Source organism: Vigna unguiculata, chromosome 4 (assembly GCF_004118075.2).
Source record: "Vigna unguiculata cultivar IT97K-499-35 chromosome 4, ASM411807v1, whole genome shotgun sequence".
In the NCBI taxonomy this organism is placed as follows: domain Eukaryota; kingdom Viridiplantae; phylum Streptophyta; class Magnoliopsida; order Fabales; family Fabaceae; genus Vigna; species Vigna unguiculata.
The window spans coordinates 41,868,693-41,889,298 of record NC_040282.1 but is presented as its reverse complement, the minus strand read 5'-3'; the positions used below and the strand labels follow the sequence as shown (position 1 = coordinate 41,889,298).

Below are 20,606 nucleotides of genomic sequence, written 5' to 3'. Positions count from 1 at the left end.
TATCAATGCATCATTATATAATGAGTTTACCAAAGACAATTAATTCAATTAACAATACATTATACATACATAGGTACTAGTATTAAAGGGTTTTCTTAAAATTATTTTAATTCTTTTGGGGGTGAACATGCTTCAACCAATGCACCTTCTAATCACTTTGGCTGTTTTTTCTCCTCTAATATCATGTTCGCATTCATTTAAGGGACCACTGAAAAAATTTTATTAACTAAAATTTAAAAGAGATATATGTAAACAAAATTGAATATTCAATTATAATTTAATTAACTAAAATTTCTTTATTCGAAATAAAGGAACTAGAATTGGGATTAAGCAAAATAGAGGATTAATATTGCACTTAGACCTAATTTAAACATAAAATACAAATATTCGTTTATGACTGCAATATTGAATTGATTTGTAAGATTATAATTATGAAGTTTTATATTATGTCCTTCTCTAATTGACGTGAAGATTATCCATTTGACACGTATTACATCACTGCTACCCACCTGGAACATGACAATGTAATGGTCCAATAATAGATAAAAGAAAATAAATTGTGATATTACTACATTAAAATTCTAATTGAAGAATTATAATTCAAATGTCAAGTTTGAACCTTTATGTTCTTAAACGAATAATACACAATTTAGGGTTTTCTTTAGAGATAAATTTTAAAATAAATAAAGAACTGAAAGTTTATAATTAAATTATAAATGCTTTTTATTTTATGTTTTTAAGATTTTATAGTCTTTTTAGTTATGATGTGTAAAGTTATTTAAAGTTATATGATTGAAGAGGTGAGAGAGATAAATCAAGATAATTAATATTTTTTAATTAAAAAATATATATTTTTATCATGAATTTAGTTTATACACTTTTAAAAAAAATTATATTTTCTGTCGTTTTAAAATTTTATTTTTAGGAAATACTTACTTACAAATTTTGTTGTAAAAAATTTTTTGCAAAAAATTGTTATCAATTTTTTTGTAAAATATTTTGTATGAAATACTTTTGGTAACAAATTTTGTAAAAAATAATGTAGAAAATAATTACTCACAAAGAAATTATTTATCAATTAAGATTCTTAGAAAAAATGGTAGAAAAAAATATTTTTTTTTGCAAATCTTTTTAACAAATTTTCAAAAAAATTCCATGTAAGATAGTTTTATGTGGGTTTCTTAGTAAAGAAAATTGCTCCTCTAACTTAGATATTTAAGTATGTGGAAACATAATTATGTTTTGAAAGTATATATAATGGTTATATGTAGGCAAGAAAAGTTAGTTTCAGTGTTTATTAATTGAAAAGTTCTAAATTTTTGTTGCAAAATCAATGCAAAAGTATATATAACCATTGAATATGCTTCATATCAGTGCAAAAACTACACTTTTCGCATTCCCACTCTATTATATTTTTGTTGGACTTATTTATTATTTTTTCTAGATGTTCATTATTAAATTTTTGTTGGACTTGTTCATTGTACGGTACTTGGTTTTCCATTTCAAATTTAATACATCGATTTGTGTATTACTCTTATAATTTTAAATATCTTTGTATGTTAATTTAAACTTTATATGAAAACTAATGGAGGTTGTATTGAAAATTGTATAAAATTTTGATTTTGAATTATTCAGTTTGACAATTTAAGAAGAGAAATAACATTTTATTAGTTGATTAGTATTGTGAAATTTGTGTTTTCATAAATCCAAGATTATTTGTGAAACTTGTTTGAATGTGTATTAAATAAATAACTATGTTGTAATAGATATCTCTAACTTTATTGATGGTCAAAGTCATGTAGGCTATAACACATTAGGTGGTAAGAAGTTGGATGGAAAATTATTATATGGGAGCATATAGGAGCATGACTTTCCCAAAATATTTTAATTTTTTTATATATGTTTTATATATTTTAAAATTATATTTATATATTATTATATTATTTACGTTAAGTTTAGGAAATTTTTTTATAACTTTATTTATATATCTTTATTGTATAGAAAATAAAATAAAAAACAATTTGATGAATGTTGGTTAATAAAAAGGATTATGATTTTGTATCTGATTATATAATAAGGTTATTTTTCAGTAAGTCAACAAGGAAGTATGAGAGTAAACAGAAAAGTAAAGAGATAAATCAAGAATGGAGATGAGAGAACATACAGATTGAAGAAGATATTATCACAATATATTTTATTATGATTTATATATCTTAAAGTTATAGTTATCTTATTACGATATTTCTCCTAATTAAATTTTTTTTCTAAATTAGTATGAACCTTAATTATAATTTTAGAAATTCTCTTATGAAATTGGCATGAACCCTACTTATATTTTTTTTTCCAAATTATTATATAACCCTAAATTGTGAAATTTAAGGATTTTGTGTTTTCTATTACAGATGGTAAAATTTTGTAAAATTTATGCATGTATTCTGTACTGTATTACGAATTCCGTTGTACATCATGAATTAATTGGATAGTCTTAAATCGGAATAAAAATTAGAATATCTCTATTATGTAAATTCAATGATTTAGAGAAATTAGAAATCGAAAAATACATACACGAATCACTCTTTAAAAACAATTTAAGTAGAGAAAATGAATATTTTTTTATTTAATTAAAAAATTATACATATAAAAAAATAATTTTTCTTTGTCGAAGCTCCCTATATAAAGTTTGTATAGGTGAGGTACTAAAATAAGACAAATGGTAGTCTTCTTGAACAGCATGCTTAAGAGGAGTTATTCAAAGTGTGTCAGCAGATATTCTTTGTTGACTTTCATTTGATGTATGAGTTCATACATCATATTATGTATGTAATTGATGAAATGATAATTTAATTGGTATGACGTGTGAATTTATAGTTTTTCTGAATTTAAATTAAGTTTGTTATGATAATATGTTTTGATTATTTAACTTTGTACGTAATAATTTGTCATGACTGTACTGTATAGAAGAATACATGGATATACAAATTTTGAAGTCATATACGAAAGATATTAAAGAATAATTTAAATTCTCATTTTGAAAATATATGTGTTAGAAGTGGGTTTTAAGTTTAACTCAACCCCATAGCCTTATCTCTAGTCAATCCACACCCCCTCACGTTGATGTATATTCATCTCGTACGTGAGACAAAAAATTAATGGGTGTGGGTGATCTATTAGCGGTCCGATACCATGTTAGAAGTAGACTTTAAGCCTAACTCAACCCCACAAACACTGCTTATGAGGTGAGGATTGCACCAATTTATATATTGTGGATTGGTCTTATCTCTAGTCGATGTAAGACTTTCAACAATATGTATTTTATATATATATATATATATATATATATATATATATATATTTGTTATATTTAATTTAAAAAAGAAAACTAAGATTACGATTGTTAGAGTACCTTTTCCTCGCTATTATCGTAATTAAAGTGCATAAAATTAGAAAGTTAAGATGTAGAATTAAAGTGACTTAACATAATTATAGAGCAACTTGCATTTACTTCACTCCAAGAAGGTAGGTGAAGGCTTCAATGTGCTACATTTGTCTTTGTTTTGCTCCATTCAATCAATCTCTTCTTGAAGTTAATTATAAATAATATTATGATTAAATCAATCTTTTCAATCATCCATTTTAATATAACTTTTTTATGATTTATATAATACAATCATTTATATATAAATTTTAGAGTATAATTTCTATTTATCATCAAAATAGGAAATACAATATTTTTGAATTCATTTTTTTATAAAAATGTTAAAACTGTGTAATTATCCACAAGATAAAAAATTTGATTTAGAACAGTATTACCTGTTTTAATTAATTTTTAAATTTCAAAATATATGTTATATCAAATTAAAAGTATATTTCAATTTTAGATATTAAACTGCATTTTAATATTATCGTAATTTAATTTCAACCACTTATAATTTGATAAGTCATAATAAACTGGCATACCTTAACTCATTGAGTTATTTCTGTGACATAATTTTTTTTGCGTAATTTGAAAAGTGTTATATAACTTAAATTTTTTTTATTGAGGTGAAAACTATATCATTCAATGAAATCCATTTTTATTCATAAATTTCATTTTTATTTAAAAGTATCCATACATTAGTTAGCATTTCAATCCTTGCTAATGTACAATATAAGTTGCTTTATCCCATAATTTAAATACATAAACCAATTTCACTTCACTGTTTTTTTAGTGAAAAAAATTAATTTATTAATTTAATTTGGAAAATAATAACACAATTTTGTAATCCACACCATGTGAGCTAGCTACCACCATTGATGAGTAATTAAGTAAGTTATTAGCCACAAATATATGTGTGGTTGGGAGGAATAATTAAATAATAATATCTTTGGAAAGATCTTTATTAGTTGTGTGACATGTGAGTGGTAATTAAGAACCCTAAATAAAGGAGACACTCCAAAGTCCAATACTTTTCTAGCCACTAATTCCATGTTGTATTCTTCTTTTCAAGCCTTTATTTAACGTTTCATAAAGGAATCAACAACATTTCCAAGTTAAGCAACCAGATAATGCACTGTTGCTACACTCTTCTTCTTTTAAAGGAATTCCAATCTTAATGCATTCATTCATAACACCTTTTTAACAAATCTCATACTCATCACTACATAACTTTGCTAACAACAAATATTATACAATTTCATTCCCAAATTATTATCAAAAATTATGTTCAACAAACGGGATACGCAAATATATATGTGAAAGTTATGTTACAGTCCAGTGTAGTGTTAAGAACTGAATTTTAAGTTCAACTCAATTTTACAAAACTAGCTTGTAAAGTGATGTTTGCTTCTATTTATATATTCTAAGTTGACCTTAGTTTTAGTCGATGAGAGACTTTCAACACACTCCCTTACATCGATATATATATCTCAAATGTGAGACTGGACATTAATGGGTGACCTGATAACGATCTAATAACGGGTGAAACAATAAACTCAACAAATATCACTAGGATGTACTCTAACACATGACTCTGATCATACCATGTTAAAACTTTGACTTTAAACCTAGTTCAATCTTATCAAATTGTCTGTACTTTCAACATGTAAAATTTCGTATGACAAACACTTTACTTGCCTCTTGTTGCAATTGACATTTTCTATGAGTTTCACAAAATACAACAACTAAATCCTATATAATTTACTTCAAGAACAAAATAAATTTTTTTACGATAGATCGAAGACGAAAAATATATTTAATTTTTTTAAAGTTAGAGTGAATACTTCTGATAACATAACTATTAAAATTGACCTCAATGATTTTTTAAGTTTTATTATATCTATTTTTTTGTAATGTTCTTAAAAGTGATATATTTTTGAGATTTGTATATTTAAAATTAGAATTGTGTGACATAAAGTATATGTATTCCTAATTAAAACTATTCATCATAAGAAAATAGAAATAGAATATTAATGGATGATGTGCATGTGGAGTGTGTTGAATGATGTGAATATATGAAAAGCCATAACATGGATTTGCCAAAGTAGCAATGCTTTTATGCAACTTTCATTGGTGTCTGAACTTAAAAATGCTAGTTGGTGAGAAAAATTAAGGAAGAAGACCAATTGATTTCATCACATTATGAGTCTATGGCTTCACTTCCTTCAAGTTAGGAATTTGTCACTTTTAATAAAGAGATCTATTATTTTAGTCTAAACCATCCATCATGAAGCAATCTCTTTGCTTATTAGGGTCACATACTAATAATCATAAATACACTTAAATAATCAAACAAAATTATTATTTTTAAATACTTTCTACAATTTTATCTGCACATGGCAAGTACAAGTGACATAGCTCACACCACTCGTACTTAAACCAAAATTTTTAATTCATTAAGTATTTAATTAATTCAAAGAAAAATTAAATTAAATATATACTTAAAACATATATTAAATAGTTAAAACTTATTTAAACATTAACATTAATTTTAGCTAAAGCAGTAACAAGATGTGCAAAAATAAGAAGTTGAGTTAAATTATGGGTTTTTGAAAATAAACTAGAATTACTAAGAAATTAAAGACCAAAATAGCATATAGAACTGAAAGAGAACCAAAACTGATTCTACTTAAAATTTTGGATTATCTTGTAAGCAATCCTAACCACAATTTATAAATTGCATTTTGGTACTTTTGCTTAATTTCATTCTATACTTTAAAAAGCAAAAGAAAAGTTTTTCCTTCATAAATTTTCATGGAGCAATAATGAAAAGAATAAAGGGTAATGACAATTATGTTGGGAGCTTTGTATATTATGGATATCTTTTAATGTAAAAAAATTATATATATATATATATATATATATATATATATATATATATATATATATATATATAAAAGTATTACTGTGTAAATTTGTTTTTCAATTTTATCTTTTAAAATATATATTTTTTAAATTAAAATAATTATTTTATGAATATTATCTTTTAAGTGATTATTGTTTAAATTGATTTTTTTTATTTGACCATATTTTAAAATTTAATTATTTTTTAAATATTAACTAAAAAAAAATTACTTATAATAAAATTATAAAAGTGATTTATATTTTGTTTTATAATTATAATAATAATTTTAATACTTTTAGTATCATAAAAAAGTAAAAATATATGCACTTAACATATGTATTTTCATAGTATATATAATTTGTTTACACGTGTCACTTCATAGTTGTGCCACGTGTCAAAGTGTGACACGTGGCACAAATGTGAAGTGACACGTGTAAAAAATAAACAAATTTAAAAAAATATTAAAAAATTCAAAAAATATTTAAAAAATTCATAAAAAAACATAAATTGAACGTGGCGTTAACTTTAACACCGTCTAGTCAAAGTTAACGGTGATGACCAAATTGAGTCATTTTTAAAAAAAATGAGGACCAAAATGAGACAACAAAAAACTTGAGAACCAAACTGAAATTTCATGACAAATAAAAAAACTAAAAAAGTAATTTAACGTTTATTTTATGATATACAAATATAAAAGGTGTAATTTTAAAATCGACGAAACGTTATTTAAATAAAAATATCATTTATTGCGATCGTGTCAAAATGCAAAGTTAAAAAGAAAAGTACATATGCAACCTATTTTATGGCTTATATATTTTTATTGTTGGATTATTATACACTCATGAGTTAACCCATTATTCACATTTTATTTTTCTCAAATACATTTCCACAAAATTTGTTTCATGAACTAATAAAAATGGATTTTTTGTAATATAACAATTAATGACGAAAAGTAATGATTAAAAAATACATTGATTGAAAAGTAAATTATATATATTCATTGAAGAGAAAAGAACATGAAAGATGATCAATTCTTTTACATAATTTAGAAATATTTATAAAAACTCTCAAATTTTAATTATAAGCTTACACGATAGTAAGATAGACCAATTTAAATAAGTTTTAGGTTTTAATATGATTGGTTTTTCTTTTTGAGTATCCAATAAAAAGGTTTATTTTTAGTATTTAATAAATTAAACATTTCAGTTCGTTTTTTTTATTTATTAAGTTGAAATATGTTTTATATAAGTTTAAATGAAAGTAATATTATTAAGTCTTTTCTAAAAAACAATAAATATTTTACTTTGATGAATAATAAAATATGGAAAAGATAAAAGTAAAAAAAAAAAATGCACATGTATCACTTTTACATATAAAACTTGCAAAAATAAGGGAAGGTTTAAAAACAAGATATTGATAGCCATTAAAATGATATATATACAAGTTATGAATAATAACACCATAACAAGACTTTAAAGTAAATTTAAAATAAATAATTTTCTATATGTAATATTTAATAAGAATATTATGAAAAAAAAAGTAATGGAAATTTAAGTTGCGTCACCATAATCTCTTTTTTATTGTCAAAAATCACGTTAACTTATGAGAGTGTTTAACTCAAACAAAAAATATAAATGACACAAGAAAAAAAAGTGTGAAAATATATCTCATGAATGTTATAGATACATAAAATAATGTTAGAGTAAAATTAAATATGCACAATGAAATTAAATTAAATTATAATTAATTTAGTAGTAATGGAACAAATCATGTTAAGATATATTATCATTTTTAAACTATAATTATAAGATTACTCATAGAGATGTGAATTTGGCCTAGTTCATAGGGTTTGGCCTCGGTCCATCCCGTCCGGATCATCGATTCTGTTGGTCCTGTTCAGATCGCTTCACTTGATCTTTTACTCTAACTCAAAGTTGTATTTTTAGAGGGATCTAAGCCACCTCAGTCCTGACTCTAACCCAAACCAAAAGAAAATTTTGGAGACTGAAACTTTTGTTTTGACCTCTCATTTGAGGTCCATAAAAAAGGGTTTAACGAAGAGTGAGTCAAGACCGATTCATAAACTAGGGACCAAATTGACATTTCTAATTACTCTTATCCTACTTAAAAGATAAAAAGATTTCTTACTAAAAAAATTTCAAATTCATAAAAAAAGAAAATAAAAATCACGAAGACGTTTTTATGTAGAACTGTATCTACCCCTAAAAAGTATAAATAGATAGAACATGTACACACATATGCATAACAAAAAGATATGCATAAATCATTATATATAGATCTCAAATAACTAATGGTAACCTAAATTTTCGTAAACAATTGTTACTTAAACTTCTCACATCACACAAAACATAAGTAGTTTTACAAAATTGAATGTATCCTAATTTTAATATTTTCTTAGTTTTTTTGTGATTTTTCTTACTCATTCATTCTACATATGTAATTATTTAATTGATAATTTGTAAAAGATACTTCAACACTTAAATTAGTATTCGATTTAGTCATATATAATAAATATAAATAATAATTCATATTAATCAAGTAATTCTAATTTGGAGGAACCGATTAATAAATAGGCTTATAATATTTAAAAGCAAAATGCATTATTGAATATGACTAATCTAAGAATTATACCTGTGTAAGCACACACCTAAATTATAGTTATAAAATTTTAATTTTATTTTTAATCATAAATAACTCTCACATATTATTTCATCAATTAAAGTCATATTATCTCATCACATAATACAAAAACACATTTTTGAAAAAAAAAATGAAATCTTAAAATTCAAATGAGCATAATTTATACGAATCTTATTCTCAAACAATGATCATAAATTAGATCAATTTCAATCTTATGATCACACAAAAATTTATGTAAACAAGATTCAAATATCTTAAAAATCACAATTACATAATATATAAATATACAATAGTTGATATTACTTGGGAAAATTTTCATGATAGAAATGTTATAACCTTTAAATCACATATAATATAATTTTGGTGAAGCTTAAGTTTTCTCTTTATGTTCGTAATACTAATAAACATTCATACATTAAATGTGATAAAAATATGCATATCCACGGATATCCGTAGATAAAATCTGTGATAGATAGTTGATACTCGTGAATAGCGAGTATTTTAATACCCGTTTATAAACGGATCGAGTGTAGATATCATACTATTTGTATATGTGGATATCCGTTACCTTCAAAAAAATAAAATTAAAATTTAATCTATGTTTTATTAAGTTAAATTTATTTAAAATTAAAATTTAATTTATATTTTATTAGATTAGATTAGATTAAATTTAAATTTAAATTATATGTAATTTAATTTATATTTAATTTTATATTTTTTTGTAATTTTATTTAAATTTTATTTTAAAATATTATAAAATATTTTTTTTAAATATTCGCGGGTATCACGGATACATGCGGGTTTTAAAATACTCACATGTATTTTTTAAATGGACACCATACAAGTAAACAAATGGATAGCGAGGGTACATTTTTTTTGTTACGGGTAGACACTACTCGTACTTAACCTTGTCATCCTTACCTTACATTCTACATTTGTGTGACACAATACTTCAAAATACTAATCACTAACCTAAAAATTACTTTTCATGTTCCATAGGTGTTCTCTATCCTAAGGTTTATCTAAAATGTAAAATATTGAACAAATGCAAGATGAAAGGGAGAAAACATGACCTATATTTATACACTCATGAATAACCTAGGAATGGACTTGAACTTCTAAAGATAAAGTCCACCTCACTCCCAAAATATTTTATCCTCTTCGTATGTTCAACATTATTTTATTATATAAATAATTCACTTTTATTTTATTCTCTAAATTTAATTGAATATTTTTAAACAAGACAAATAAATAACTAAATTACTACTATTCAATGAAAATATAGGTTTTTATGATAAAAGAAATAAGTCAAGTGATCGAAAGACAAATCTAAAATTATTTCAAAACATCAAATTAAAAAGAGTTAACAAAATAGTAGAAAAAAATGAAAATAAATGTTTATTGAACCAACATTAAAGATAACAATTGATTCATCCTAAGTTCCTAAACCAACATTATAATTCATTAAGTATTCAACTTGAAAATAATAATTTATTGAATACTCACAAAAAAAAAATCAAGCATATGAATTAGAACTTATTTAAACTTAATTTAATTCAAAATTTGCATCTCGTAAATCATATATAAAAAGTGTCATTATTAAAAATCACTTAAAATGTACTTTGATTTTAGAAAAAAAAAACATATACAAAATAAACTCTTAAAATATTTAAAATAATAAGTATCCCTTGATGTATTTTTGTAGTTGTTCAATTTTAATAATTAATAATTGTAATAAAATGGTTTGATTGATAAATGGCATATCATACATAATGTTTAAATCATGTGTTTGATGATTGATAAATGGCATATCATACATAATGTTTAAATCATGTATTTGATAACGTATATAACAATTTAAATTGATCTTCCTTTACTTGAAATATTATTTAACTATGGATAAAATCTTAAATATTATTTTTAATTGATGTTGATTAAGATCATTTTTGTAAACAATAATGAAAATTTTAATAATAATAATTTCTCTATTATCGGCAAACATTTATAAGATTGTTGTTTAGCTGATACCAATTGGTTTTTTTTATCAATGTTAATAAAATTATTTTTCAAATAATATAAGAGTTTTTAAATGACATCCATATGAATTATTTTCTAAGCAATATTATTGCGATTGCTTATCTCTTGATAGAGGTTAGACTTCTTTCTCAATTTATGTTTGTTAGATTTTCTCAATGAATGATCAGTGTGGTTTTTAAAGCTGAAAGTAATTATTTTTTGTTGATATTTGAGAAGTTAAATAGTAATTTTTGTATTTAATATTTTTATATTGGTTGTAATTGAAATATTTAATTTAATAAATTTTGTTGCCTCCATATATAAAATATTTTAAAAAATAAACAATTTAAATTCAATATACTTTTTAATTTATTAAAAACAGTAAAATTTTCTATCCATGCACAGGTTAAGTCTAAAAGCAAGTTTTATATTAAGTTTTCTATTTATGTTCAAGAAAAGTGCATGTCCAATACATGTTTTGTATTAATGGTAGCAAAAAAGATTTAAATTTTAAGAGTTGAAACGATTTAGGTCAAAAGTTGAATCAAGTTAGTCTCAATAGAAGGTCGATCAAGTTGGTTCCGGTTGAAACTCAACTCGAGTCGATCTTGGTTGAAAGTCAAGTTGAAATGATGCCACCGTAGGTTGACATAGTCAATCTCAAGGCCTAAGTTGACATGAGTCAGTCTCGGTCAAAGATTGATCCAAATCAACTGTCGCAAGAGGTCTGTCATAGTTGAAGGTCAACTTATGTTAACCACAGCAAAAATCGGTCCATGGTGAAGGTTAGACCTAATCAGTCTCATCCTAAGACCGGACCAAATTAGTCAAACTGATAGGTTGAATCAAGTCGGCTTGACTCATATCTAATAGACTTAAAAGTTAGGTATATTAGATCAATTTAAATTTAATTCAATTTAAATTGGATTGAAAAAAAAGAGAGGTGCAAATCTAATTGATCTAATTAAAATAAATTTGGATTATAAATCTAATCTATTTTATTACCTGTATCGAATCTATACTAAATTTTAAAAAATTCAATCCATGTCTACCCTTATTTTATATAAAAGTATTCAAATGAAGTTGGTATTGTTATCCATTTGCATAAAAACAGTTACTTAATAAATAATGCACAACTAATAGACTTAAATAGACTTTGTTTAGATTGTTGGTTGTGCGTGTCAGATATAAAAAGGTTCATATTCAAAGTTTTAACCAAAAATACAAATTCCTACTCATATAGGTTATAGGTTAGATAAGTGGATTATGGATTTTTAATAAAAAATCCAACTATAATTATCGATAAGTTTTAAAGAAAATTATACATTTTATTTTCATTTAATATATTTATTTTTGTTGATAAAAAAATACATTTTGAATAATTGAAATTCCTTGAGATAGTAAAACAATTTTACTAAGATTATAATGATTGAAAATTAGACGTAAATTCAAGAAGCTTCAAGTCGTCGAAAGTTATTGACCTTTTTATTTTCTTTTTATTTTTTACTTTGTATTTTTTTTTTCTATATTTTTCTGTAAAGCTTTTTCAGCGTTAGTAAAATGGTCATAACTTTTTTCATATAAACGGACAATTAGAATACTACACCTTTTCTTTATCCTCTAGCCACTTTTTTTTTTTAATACCAACATTTAATGTACAACCAGAAGAAAAAAAAAAGTAGTTCCTCAACGGTTGCCATCAATATAAAGAGAAAATGAGAATAGTGAATGAGATCTTCTTACAATTGCTTTTGCACGAATGTTTTCTCTGATAATTCTAAGTCTGAAATTCTTTGATTCTAGTGGATGCTACCTAACCTTAAACTTTTTCGCACTTAGCTTTTACAAAGTTTTTCTTTATTCATACTTATTGTTTTAAATCTCTATTTTCTTAAAATCATCTTATAATCTCCAAAACTTTATTTGGTTTATGAAAATTGAAGATAATTATTATTAAAAGATACTTGACACTACAATAGAAAATCCTTGATTAATGACTAATTTTAGTGACAAAAAATAATTAACCATTATAGTGATAAATTTAAATATTAATTTATAAATTAAAAATTATTGATAAATAAAATAGTTCAAAAAATTATAATTGGTCTCTAAATTGGTAACTAAAATAGTTTCTATTATGAATTGATATCTAAATTGGTCACTAACATTAGCTACCAATGTTTTAGCTACCAAAAAAATTGATCTCTAATTAGGAAATTGGTTTTTAAACACATTTTTAGTCACAAAAATTGGTTATTATTTGATAATTTTGTTGTAGTGTGAAACAAACTATCTTTAGTATAAATGAAGTGATTCTAGTTAAGAGTTAATTAGTAAAGATATTGTTCAATATACATTACGGTTCTTATTCCAACTGTAGCTTATACTATCTTAGTAATTTAAAAAATGTTAATAATGCATATTTGTATTAGTGTTATGAAAAAATTGACCTAGTCCTAAGAGATTAGTTAATATGAATATTTGTATTTCTCTTTATCTTTGTATTATATGTGTCGATCGATATATAGTCGAGTGGATTTGGATATAATTGATTGATTTATTTTCTCCTCATCTGGCCGGTCAATTATATTCAACTTCGTTCAATTGTACTAGTCGACACATATAGTACATAGCCTCCCAAGCCTTAAAGGTAGTTGGAGACCGAAAGCGAAAAGAGTTTGAACACCAATTGTTTAGAAAAATATGACTGTTGGTGATGGGTGGATGCGTCGTTTCGTGAGCTGTGTTGATGCTTCGCGAATCATGTTGTTAGTGTTGAATATGAAACATCGAGTCCCCTCAGCCGTTGAAGGACGTTTGGTCTGACGATCCAGTTGGTGCCACATGTCCTCCATGTTTTCTATAAATAGGGGTCCATTGTCCCTGTCATTTTCACAACTTTCCTTCGCACAACCTTTCTCAAACCACTCGACTTCTCATTCATTCTTAATTAAGGTAATAATGTACGCTATTGAAGTTTTCACCTCGAGAGAGTCCTCTGGTTGAGAAAGCAAGGGATACGCGAATCATGTTGTTAGTGTTGAATATGAAACATCGAGTCCCCTCAGCCGTTGAAGGACGTTTGGTCTGACGATCCAGTTGGTGCCACATGTCCTCCATGTTTTCTATAAATAGGGGTCCATTGTCCCTGTCATTTTCACAACTTTCCTTCGCACAACCTTTCTCAAACCACTCAACTTCTCTTCATTCTTAATTAAGGTAATAATGTACGCTATTGAAGTTTTCACCTCGAGAGAGTCCTCTGGTTGAGAAAGCAAGGGATACGCAGACAACGCTTCATCCTCATCGCTCGAGATGTTTTCAGGATATCATAGACCTTAAGCAAAGTTATTGTAGGTGTTTAAATATGAAAAAACTTGTTATATGTGTGGATAAGGAGGCAGAGTACATGACAAGGTTTATAAGTGGTGGAGTCTCAACTATGGAGTGTTATATTCAAGTTCTTTTAATAAACCAACGTGGTTTTCATGCAATTTTTCAACAAACTTTCAAGAATTTTAGTGATAAAAGTTGCAAACCATATCATGCAAGTTTTCTAGCAAAAATTGCAAACCATCTCATATATTTTTTCTGCCAAATAATGCAAACCTTCTCATGTAAATTCTTTGGACAAAATTGCAAACTCTATAATAATAACAATTACCTAAGTCTCTCATTGAGTTATTTTGATAACTCCAAATCTTAATTCTTATAGTACTTTTTTGCTACTCTCTTCTTCATATTACTCAATGTTGGACTTTAGTGAATATTCACTTGATAACAAACATATATTTCCTTCATCTAAAGTCTCACATGTTCTGAAACAAACATTTTACATACTACCAACATATTTGTTTGAATCACTCTCATCACTAAGGATCTACATGACTCATTAACAACGATGATCTTTTTCTATCATCAATCATCCTTGCCTTGCACATCAGACTCATTGTCGACAATTTCCATATTACCAAACCAGACCCTAACCATATATGCATTAATGAAGTCCTTGCATAAAAAGAATCATCACGCCTAATCTTTCTCCAAAGGCACAACACACAATGTTGATTCTGGTCAGCATGTCAAAATGCTCATCTTCCTCCTTTGATTAAAACATAAGTTGTGATACCACTCTTTGGAGCCACGCCATAGAAAAATAATTTCTTCAAACAAAAGTACACCCGCAAGTATAAATTTAAATAAAAATACACAATAGATTTTACATGGTTAAACACCTCAAAACCTACTTCCATAAATACTTAAAAAAATATTATTACTCAACTTTGTAATTAACTACCCGAGTCCTCCATTAATTTTTGGTCACAACTTAAGAATTAACTCTTTATTTTTTATAGTATTTTTCTATTACTCTCTTCTTCATATTCTTCAATGTGGCACTTTGATAAATACCCATTTTAGAACCAACAATACCATATACACAGTAACAAAAACCCTACATGCAATAAAAATTGAAAAAAAAAATTCATATTTTAGTAAAAAAAAACTCAAATTAAAATTGTAATTAGACAATATTAATCTAAAGTCAAATATTTCTATAGTGTGATCTCTGAACAAAAGAAAGGAAAAAAAATGCTTAAAAGACTTATAAAAAAATCAAATTAATAATTATAAAAAGTATATCTTACAATCGTAACATCAAAATCATAAATGTGAAATTGTCCAAACATGTTAAAATCAACCAACCATAACCATGAGTCATTTCAGTATAAAAAACAATTATGTCATTTAAAAATGAGTTAGTAATAAACATAATTTGTAAATTTTACTTATCAAAATTTAGATAAAATAGAAATATAGGTTAACGTATTCTAACTCATCTCAAAAACAATACACTAGTATAAATATTATATTTAACTAAGTCATATAGACTACAATTTTAAGAAAAACGTGATCTATAAAATTGTAGTGACATTTTTTGTAATTTCTAGTAAGGTATAGACTATGATTCTATGTAAAATTTCTAGTTCATATTATGATAATGAGAATATAGATCACGATTCTTTGAAAGAAGTCTAAAGTATAACTAAACTATTTTTTTATCATTTCAAATGATATACTTTCCATTTTCTACCATAAACAATCATATAAATGGTAAGTAAGAGCTTAAAAGGAACACTTATAAATTGTTAATTAACACTTTAACAATTATTTTTGAAAAAAGTAATCAAGCAAAATGATGTTTATAGAACCTCCAAAAAAAAAAAACAGATATATTCAAACTCCTATCATACATACTTTTTTCTTCCACTTGGTCTCTCTATATTTCTTATATATAGATTTCTAGGGCTATAATTAATTTTTCATACTTTAAAGGACTTGAAGGTTACCTTCTTCCATTATCCATAAAACTTGTGATACTTGAACTAAATGTCGTAACTTTCTTTCCTCTTTTGAAAAAATGTACAACACACACCACATGCTTCTGATGCATATGCTTTTATATATGTCTTGGGAGGACGATGATCCAAGGGTCACTAGTGTCTAATAAGTTATAGTTTATCTCACAAACCCTAAATAGTCATTTTTTTTTTTGCAATATATATTAATTATTGTGATATTCATGCATGTATATATATACTCATATGATGAACATGGTTAGGCCACAAAACCTAGGGTTAATACAAAGGACAATGCATTATTATAATAAATTATAATAAATTATAATCTTAAAATTAATTATCCTCTATTTAAACCCTCCAACACTCATTATGATTTCCACGTCTTCTCTTCTTCTTCTTATTCTCTCTCTCTCTTTCTCTCTCTCTCTCTCTTATGTTGTGCATATGTACAAAATAATGGACAAAAAACCATGCAACCCATCATCTCATGATCCTGAAGTGAGAAAGGGACCATGGACCATGGAAGAAGACTTGATCTTGATCAACTATATTGCAAATCATGGTGAAGGTGTTTGGAACTCTCTAGCCAAAGCTTCTGGTAAAAACATGTTAATTATTATTATTATTATTTTTTTGTGTTTCGTATAAACCCTAGCTAGGGTTAGGGTTAATTATATTTCATCATGGTGATGTATGAATCTTTGTGTAGGTCTTAAAAGAACTGGAAAAAGTTGTCGACTTCGTTGGCTAAACTACCTTCGTCCTGATGTTAGAAGAGGGAACATTACAACAGAAGAACAGCTTTTGATCTTTGAGCTTCATGCAAAGTGGGGTAATAGGTGAATATTATATATATTATATATATAAAATATACATATATACTAAGTGCACATTTTCAACTTTCTATATATCTGAATCTTGGTATGAGAGGTATGTTACTTTAATTCCCAAAATGAAAATAAACTTTCTCCTACAATATATTGAAAGATAGAAGAAGGTGTTGACTCTACTCTAACATGTAATTGATTAAAAAGTTTATCATTTTTTTATGGGCATCATTTCTAAATCAGAAGAGTTTATCTTTGGATAAAAAGTGAAAAAAAAATCAATGGATGATTTTCAAGCATTTGAAAGTGTTGTAAGAGCATGTCAAGAAAATAATTAGCAGGGTCATGGAAGATTATTAGAGTGGGAGAGATCTACTTTGTTCATGGTTTTGAATTAGCCAAGAAAAAGATTGGAACACATGGGGAGTTTGTAAAATTTAGGTTAAAAAGAATATTCCTATTTTAAATCCTTTTGGAATTTTCAAAATGGATTTTACTCATATATGAAAGAAATTAGTTTTTTTTTTCCTTAAAGATGCATTTTTTTCTGTATACAACATGACCCACATGCATGCATGTGTTTGGGAGGTGAAGGGATTTTGAGATCTTGAAGAAGAAGAAGAGAATGAAGTTTTTCAAAAGTAACTTAAATAAAAGTTATTGTTTACCATTATTATTTTAATTCTTAATTTAAATTTCAAATATAAATTACCTGAAAATAAAAAAGTGAAACAACGTTGTAGAAGATGATAAGGTATAAGGAATTAAGGACACAGTACGCTATAAAACAGTTACTGTTCTTAAACAAAAGTATACGAACGGGGATAGATGGCGTGCCTTAACTCAAGTATAAAACTGATGAATTTTAAATATAGTTTAAGAGATGGGAATTAAATGAATAATTAAACTTTTACTTATTATTTTTTATGATACAATATAAATTAAAAATAGTATAAGAGATATAACTCCCCTTATGCATTATGTGTAGAGAGGAGAAAATTAAGATGAATAAAAGATAACTGAAAATATATAAGAAGTTAAAAGTGTTTGATTGAAAAGAAATAGAGAAAAAAAAAATTAATAGAGGTATATTGAAAAACATTAGAGTAAATATTATTATTTTTCTTCACATCAAATCATTTTCAAGGACCCTTCTTCCTATTAGACAAAAATATGAGCTTGGTTGAAGTAAATAAACCCTAAAAAATAGACATTTTAAAATATTTATTGTATAATAAAAGTGTGAATCAAGAATTTTAGAAAATATAGATAAAAAACCCTAAACTTTGATAGTGCACAACTTAACCCTAGTACCTTTCCCACCCTTAGTACTTCTTCCCATCCAAGAAAAAAAAATATTTAAGAAGAAAAAGTCATAAATATTATTATCCCTTGTAGTTGGGATAACAAAGGAGGCACGAATTTAAGACACGTGGCTTTTCTTGGGCAAAGAAAAATGAAGTAATTAAAATAAGTTTAAAAATAGGAAAAGTCTTGGTGGACACCAAATTTTAGGTAGCACTACTCTTTTTGTTTGGTAGGAAAAAAGGAACTATAGAAATGGTGAATGAAAATATAGGAGAAAGAAAGCAAAATTTTCAAAACTTTTTTTCATTGAAAATAAATAGGAAAAAAAAAGATGAATATGAAAAAAGTGGAAATTAATTAACTCTATCTTATTTTATTTTACTTTTCATTCAATCATACAACTACCATCATTCATAATCTTTTCTCTCTATCTCTTAAAGAGGGTTAGGATCTAAAAGAAATGAAAGTATCATAGATGATATAATATAATAGAAATAAATAATGGAGCTTTTTTTATACATAGAAGTGTACATAAATATCATGAATAGCAAAGTAGAAGGAAAAATTTATGAGGTGAATGTGAGAAAAAAAAAACCTTGAAAATTTGTATATTGGTATATATATATATATATATATAACACAACAGAAAACATTTTTATTCTAATAGAAACTATGTACAAAATATGAGAAACTTAAGAATGTTTGAATCGAAGAACACTATTTTTACCTGGGGACTTGCATTGAGAAATTTGGTTTTGGTGTTCTGAGATCCCATGTTGTTGTTGCAAAGCAAATGCATCATTCCAAAGGGAGATTGAGGAACTTATAGCCAAACTCTTTTATAAGTGAGACTCAAAATTCATCGATCACTTTTATTCTCAACCAAGGAACATGGTCTCAAATATAGACACGTGAAAAATGCAGGAAAAACAGACATGTGACATTTATTTAATGTTGGTGTCTGTTTTTTATTATATTTTATTATTACCCATATATAAAACGTGACAACTTTCAATATCAGTGTAACTTTATTATAACATTCCTTTTACCCCCAATTCTAGTTTGTGTTCTCACCATCTCATCAAATTTCAATTATCTAACTTGTTTTTTTTTTTTTTTTTAAGGTGGTCCAAAATTGCAAAGCATCTTCCAGGAAGAACTGACAATGAGATTAAGAACTTTTGGAGAACCAGAATCCAGAAGCACATGAAGCAAACTGAGAATTCACAGCAACAGGGTAATAACAGTAATATTTCAGAGACAAATGATCATCATCATCATCAACATCATCATCAACATCAACAACATCATCAACATCATCAACATCATCATCATCAACCAAGCTCTAGCACAAGCCTTGCATCAAACATGGCACTGCAAATTGAGTCTTACTCCACACCCTCATATCAAGAAACTTTGGAGCCATTTCCATCACAGTTCCCTCCAATCACTGATCAATCAAGTTCCTGCACCAATCACAACATCAACACCCACACCAACTATTGGAACATAGAGGATTTGTGGTCTATGCAATTGCTCAATGGAGATTGAACCTACATGCATATGCATACATAAATCATATATATATATATATATGATATATATATCTATAACTATATTTATATATGTATACCTAAGTTGTTATTGTGTCATCAGGCTTAACTAATAACATCATTAGGCAAGTTTATGTGGTGTTACCATGCATTTGATGTGAGTCGAGGATTAAGTTACTTATATGTGGATTGAAGTATATTTATATATGTAGGAACTTTTATATTTATATATATAATATGTGCATTATTGTATGATTATCGTAAATAATTATGGTAGGTGTACCATATAAGATGTGTTTGAGGTTTACAAACTTTGAATAATATGGCAAGCTCGTGTTGTAGTAAATATTCCTAGTATGAATTATGTTATTTGTCTCAGCTTTATGGAGCTTAAGTTCAACCTAATCAGTTAGCATATATAAATTTTACTTATAAATTTTATTGTACTTATTTTTCTTCATGATTAATTTAAGGGTTAAATGTACTTTTAGTCTCTAAATTTAGACGGGAGATTAAAATTCATTTATATCTCAAATTTGGATATGTTTTGGTTCTTAACTT

At 25.8% G+C, this 20,606-nt stretch overlaps 1 protein-coding gene and 1 long non-coding RNA gene across 2 annotated transcripts; one reads left to right on the top strand and one right to left on the bottom strand.

Moving 5' to 3' along the window:
* Positions 1-14,549: 14,549 nt before the first annotated feature.
* LOC114181305 lies at positions 14,550-19,599 on the bottom strand. Its single transcript, XR_003603789.1, has 2 exons — positions 19,220-19,599; positions 14,550-15,160 (listed from the first exon to the last, which is right to left on the bottom strand). It is a non-coding gene; the product is annotated as an uncharacterized LOC114181305 (long non-coding RNA).
* On the top strand, positions 16,724-20,391 carry LOC114181304 (myb-related protein 305-like). Its single transcript, XM_028067726.1, has 3 exons — positions 16,724-16,955; positions 17,067-17,196; positions 19,617-20,391. Exons 1-3 carry the CDS (start codon positions 16,727-16,729, stop codon positions 20,041-20,043), a joined length of 786 nt encoding a protein of 261 aa, XP_027923527.1. The 5' UTR covers positions 16,724-16,726; the 3' UTR covers positions 20,044-20,391.
* The last annotated feature ends 215 nt before the right edge of the window (positions 20,392-20,606 follow it).

Excerpts from the sequence above, each read along its gene's own strand:
- LOC114181304 (XM_028067726.1), top strand. The coding sequence starts at position 16,727 with ATGATTTCCACGTCTTCTCTTCTTCTTCTTATTCTCTCTCTCTCTTTC. Across the intron at positions 16,956-17,066 it reads CTCTCTAGCCAAAGCTTCTG|GTCTTAAAAGAACTGGAAAA; the intron begins GTAAAAACATGT and ends ATCTTTGTGTAG. Across the intron at positions 17,197-19,616 it reads CATGCAAAGTGGGGTAATAG|GTGGTCCAAAATTGCAAAGC; the intron begins GTGAATATTATA and ends TTTTTTTTTAAG.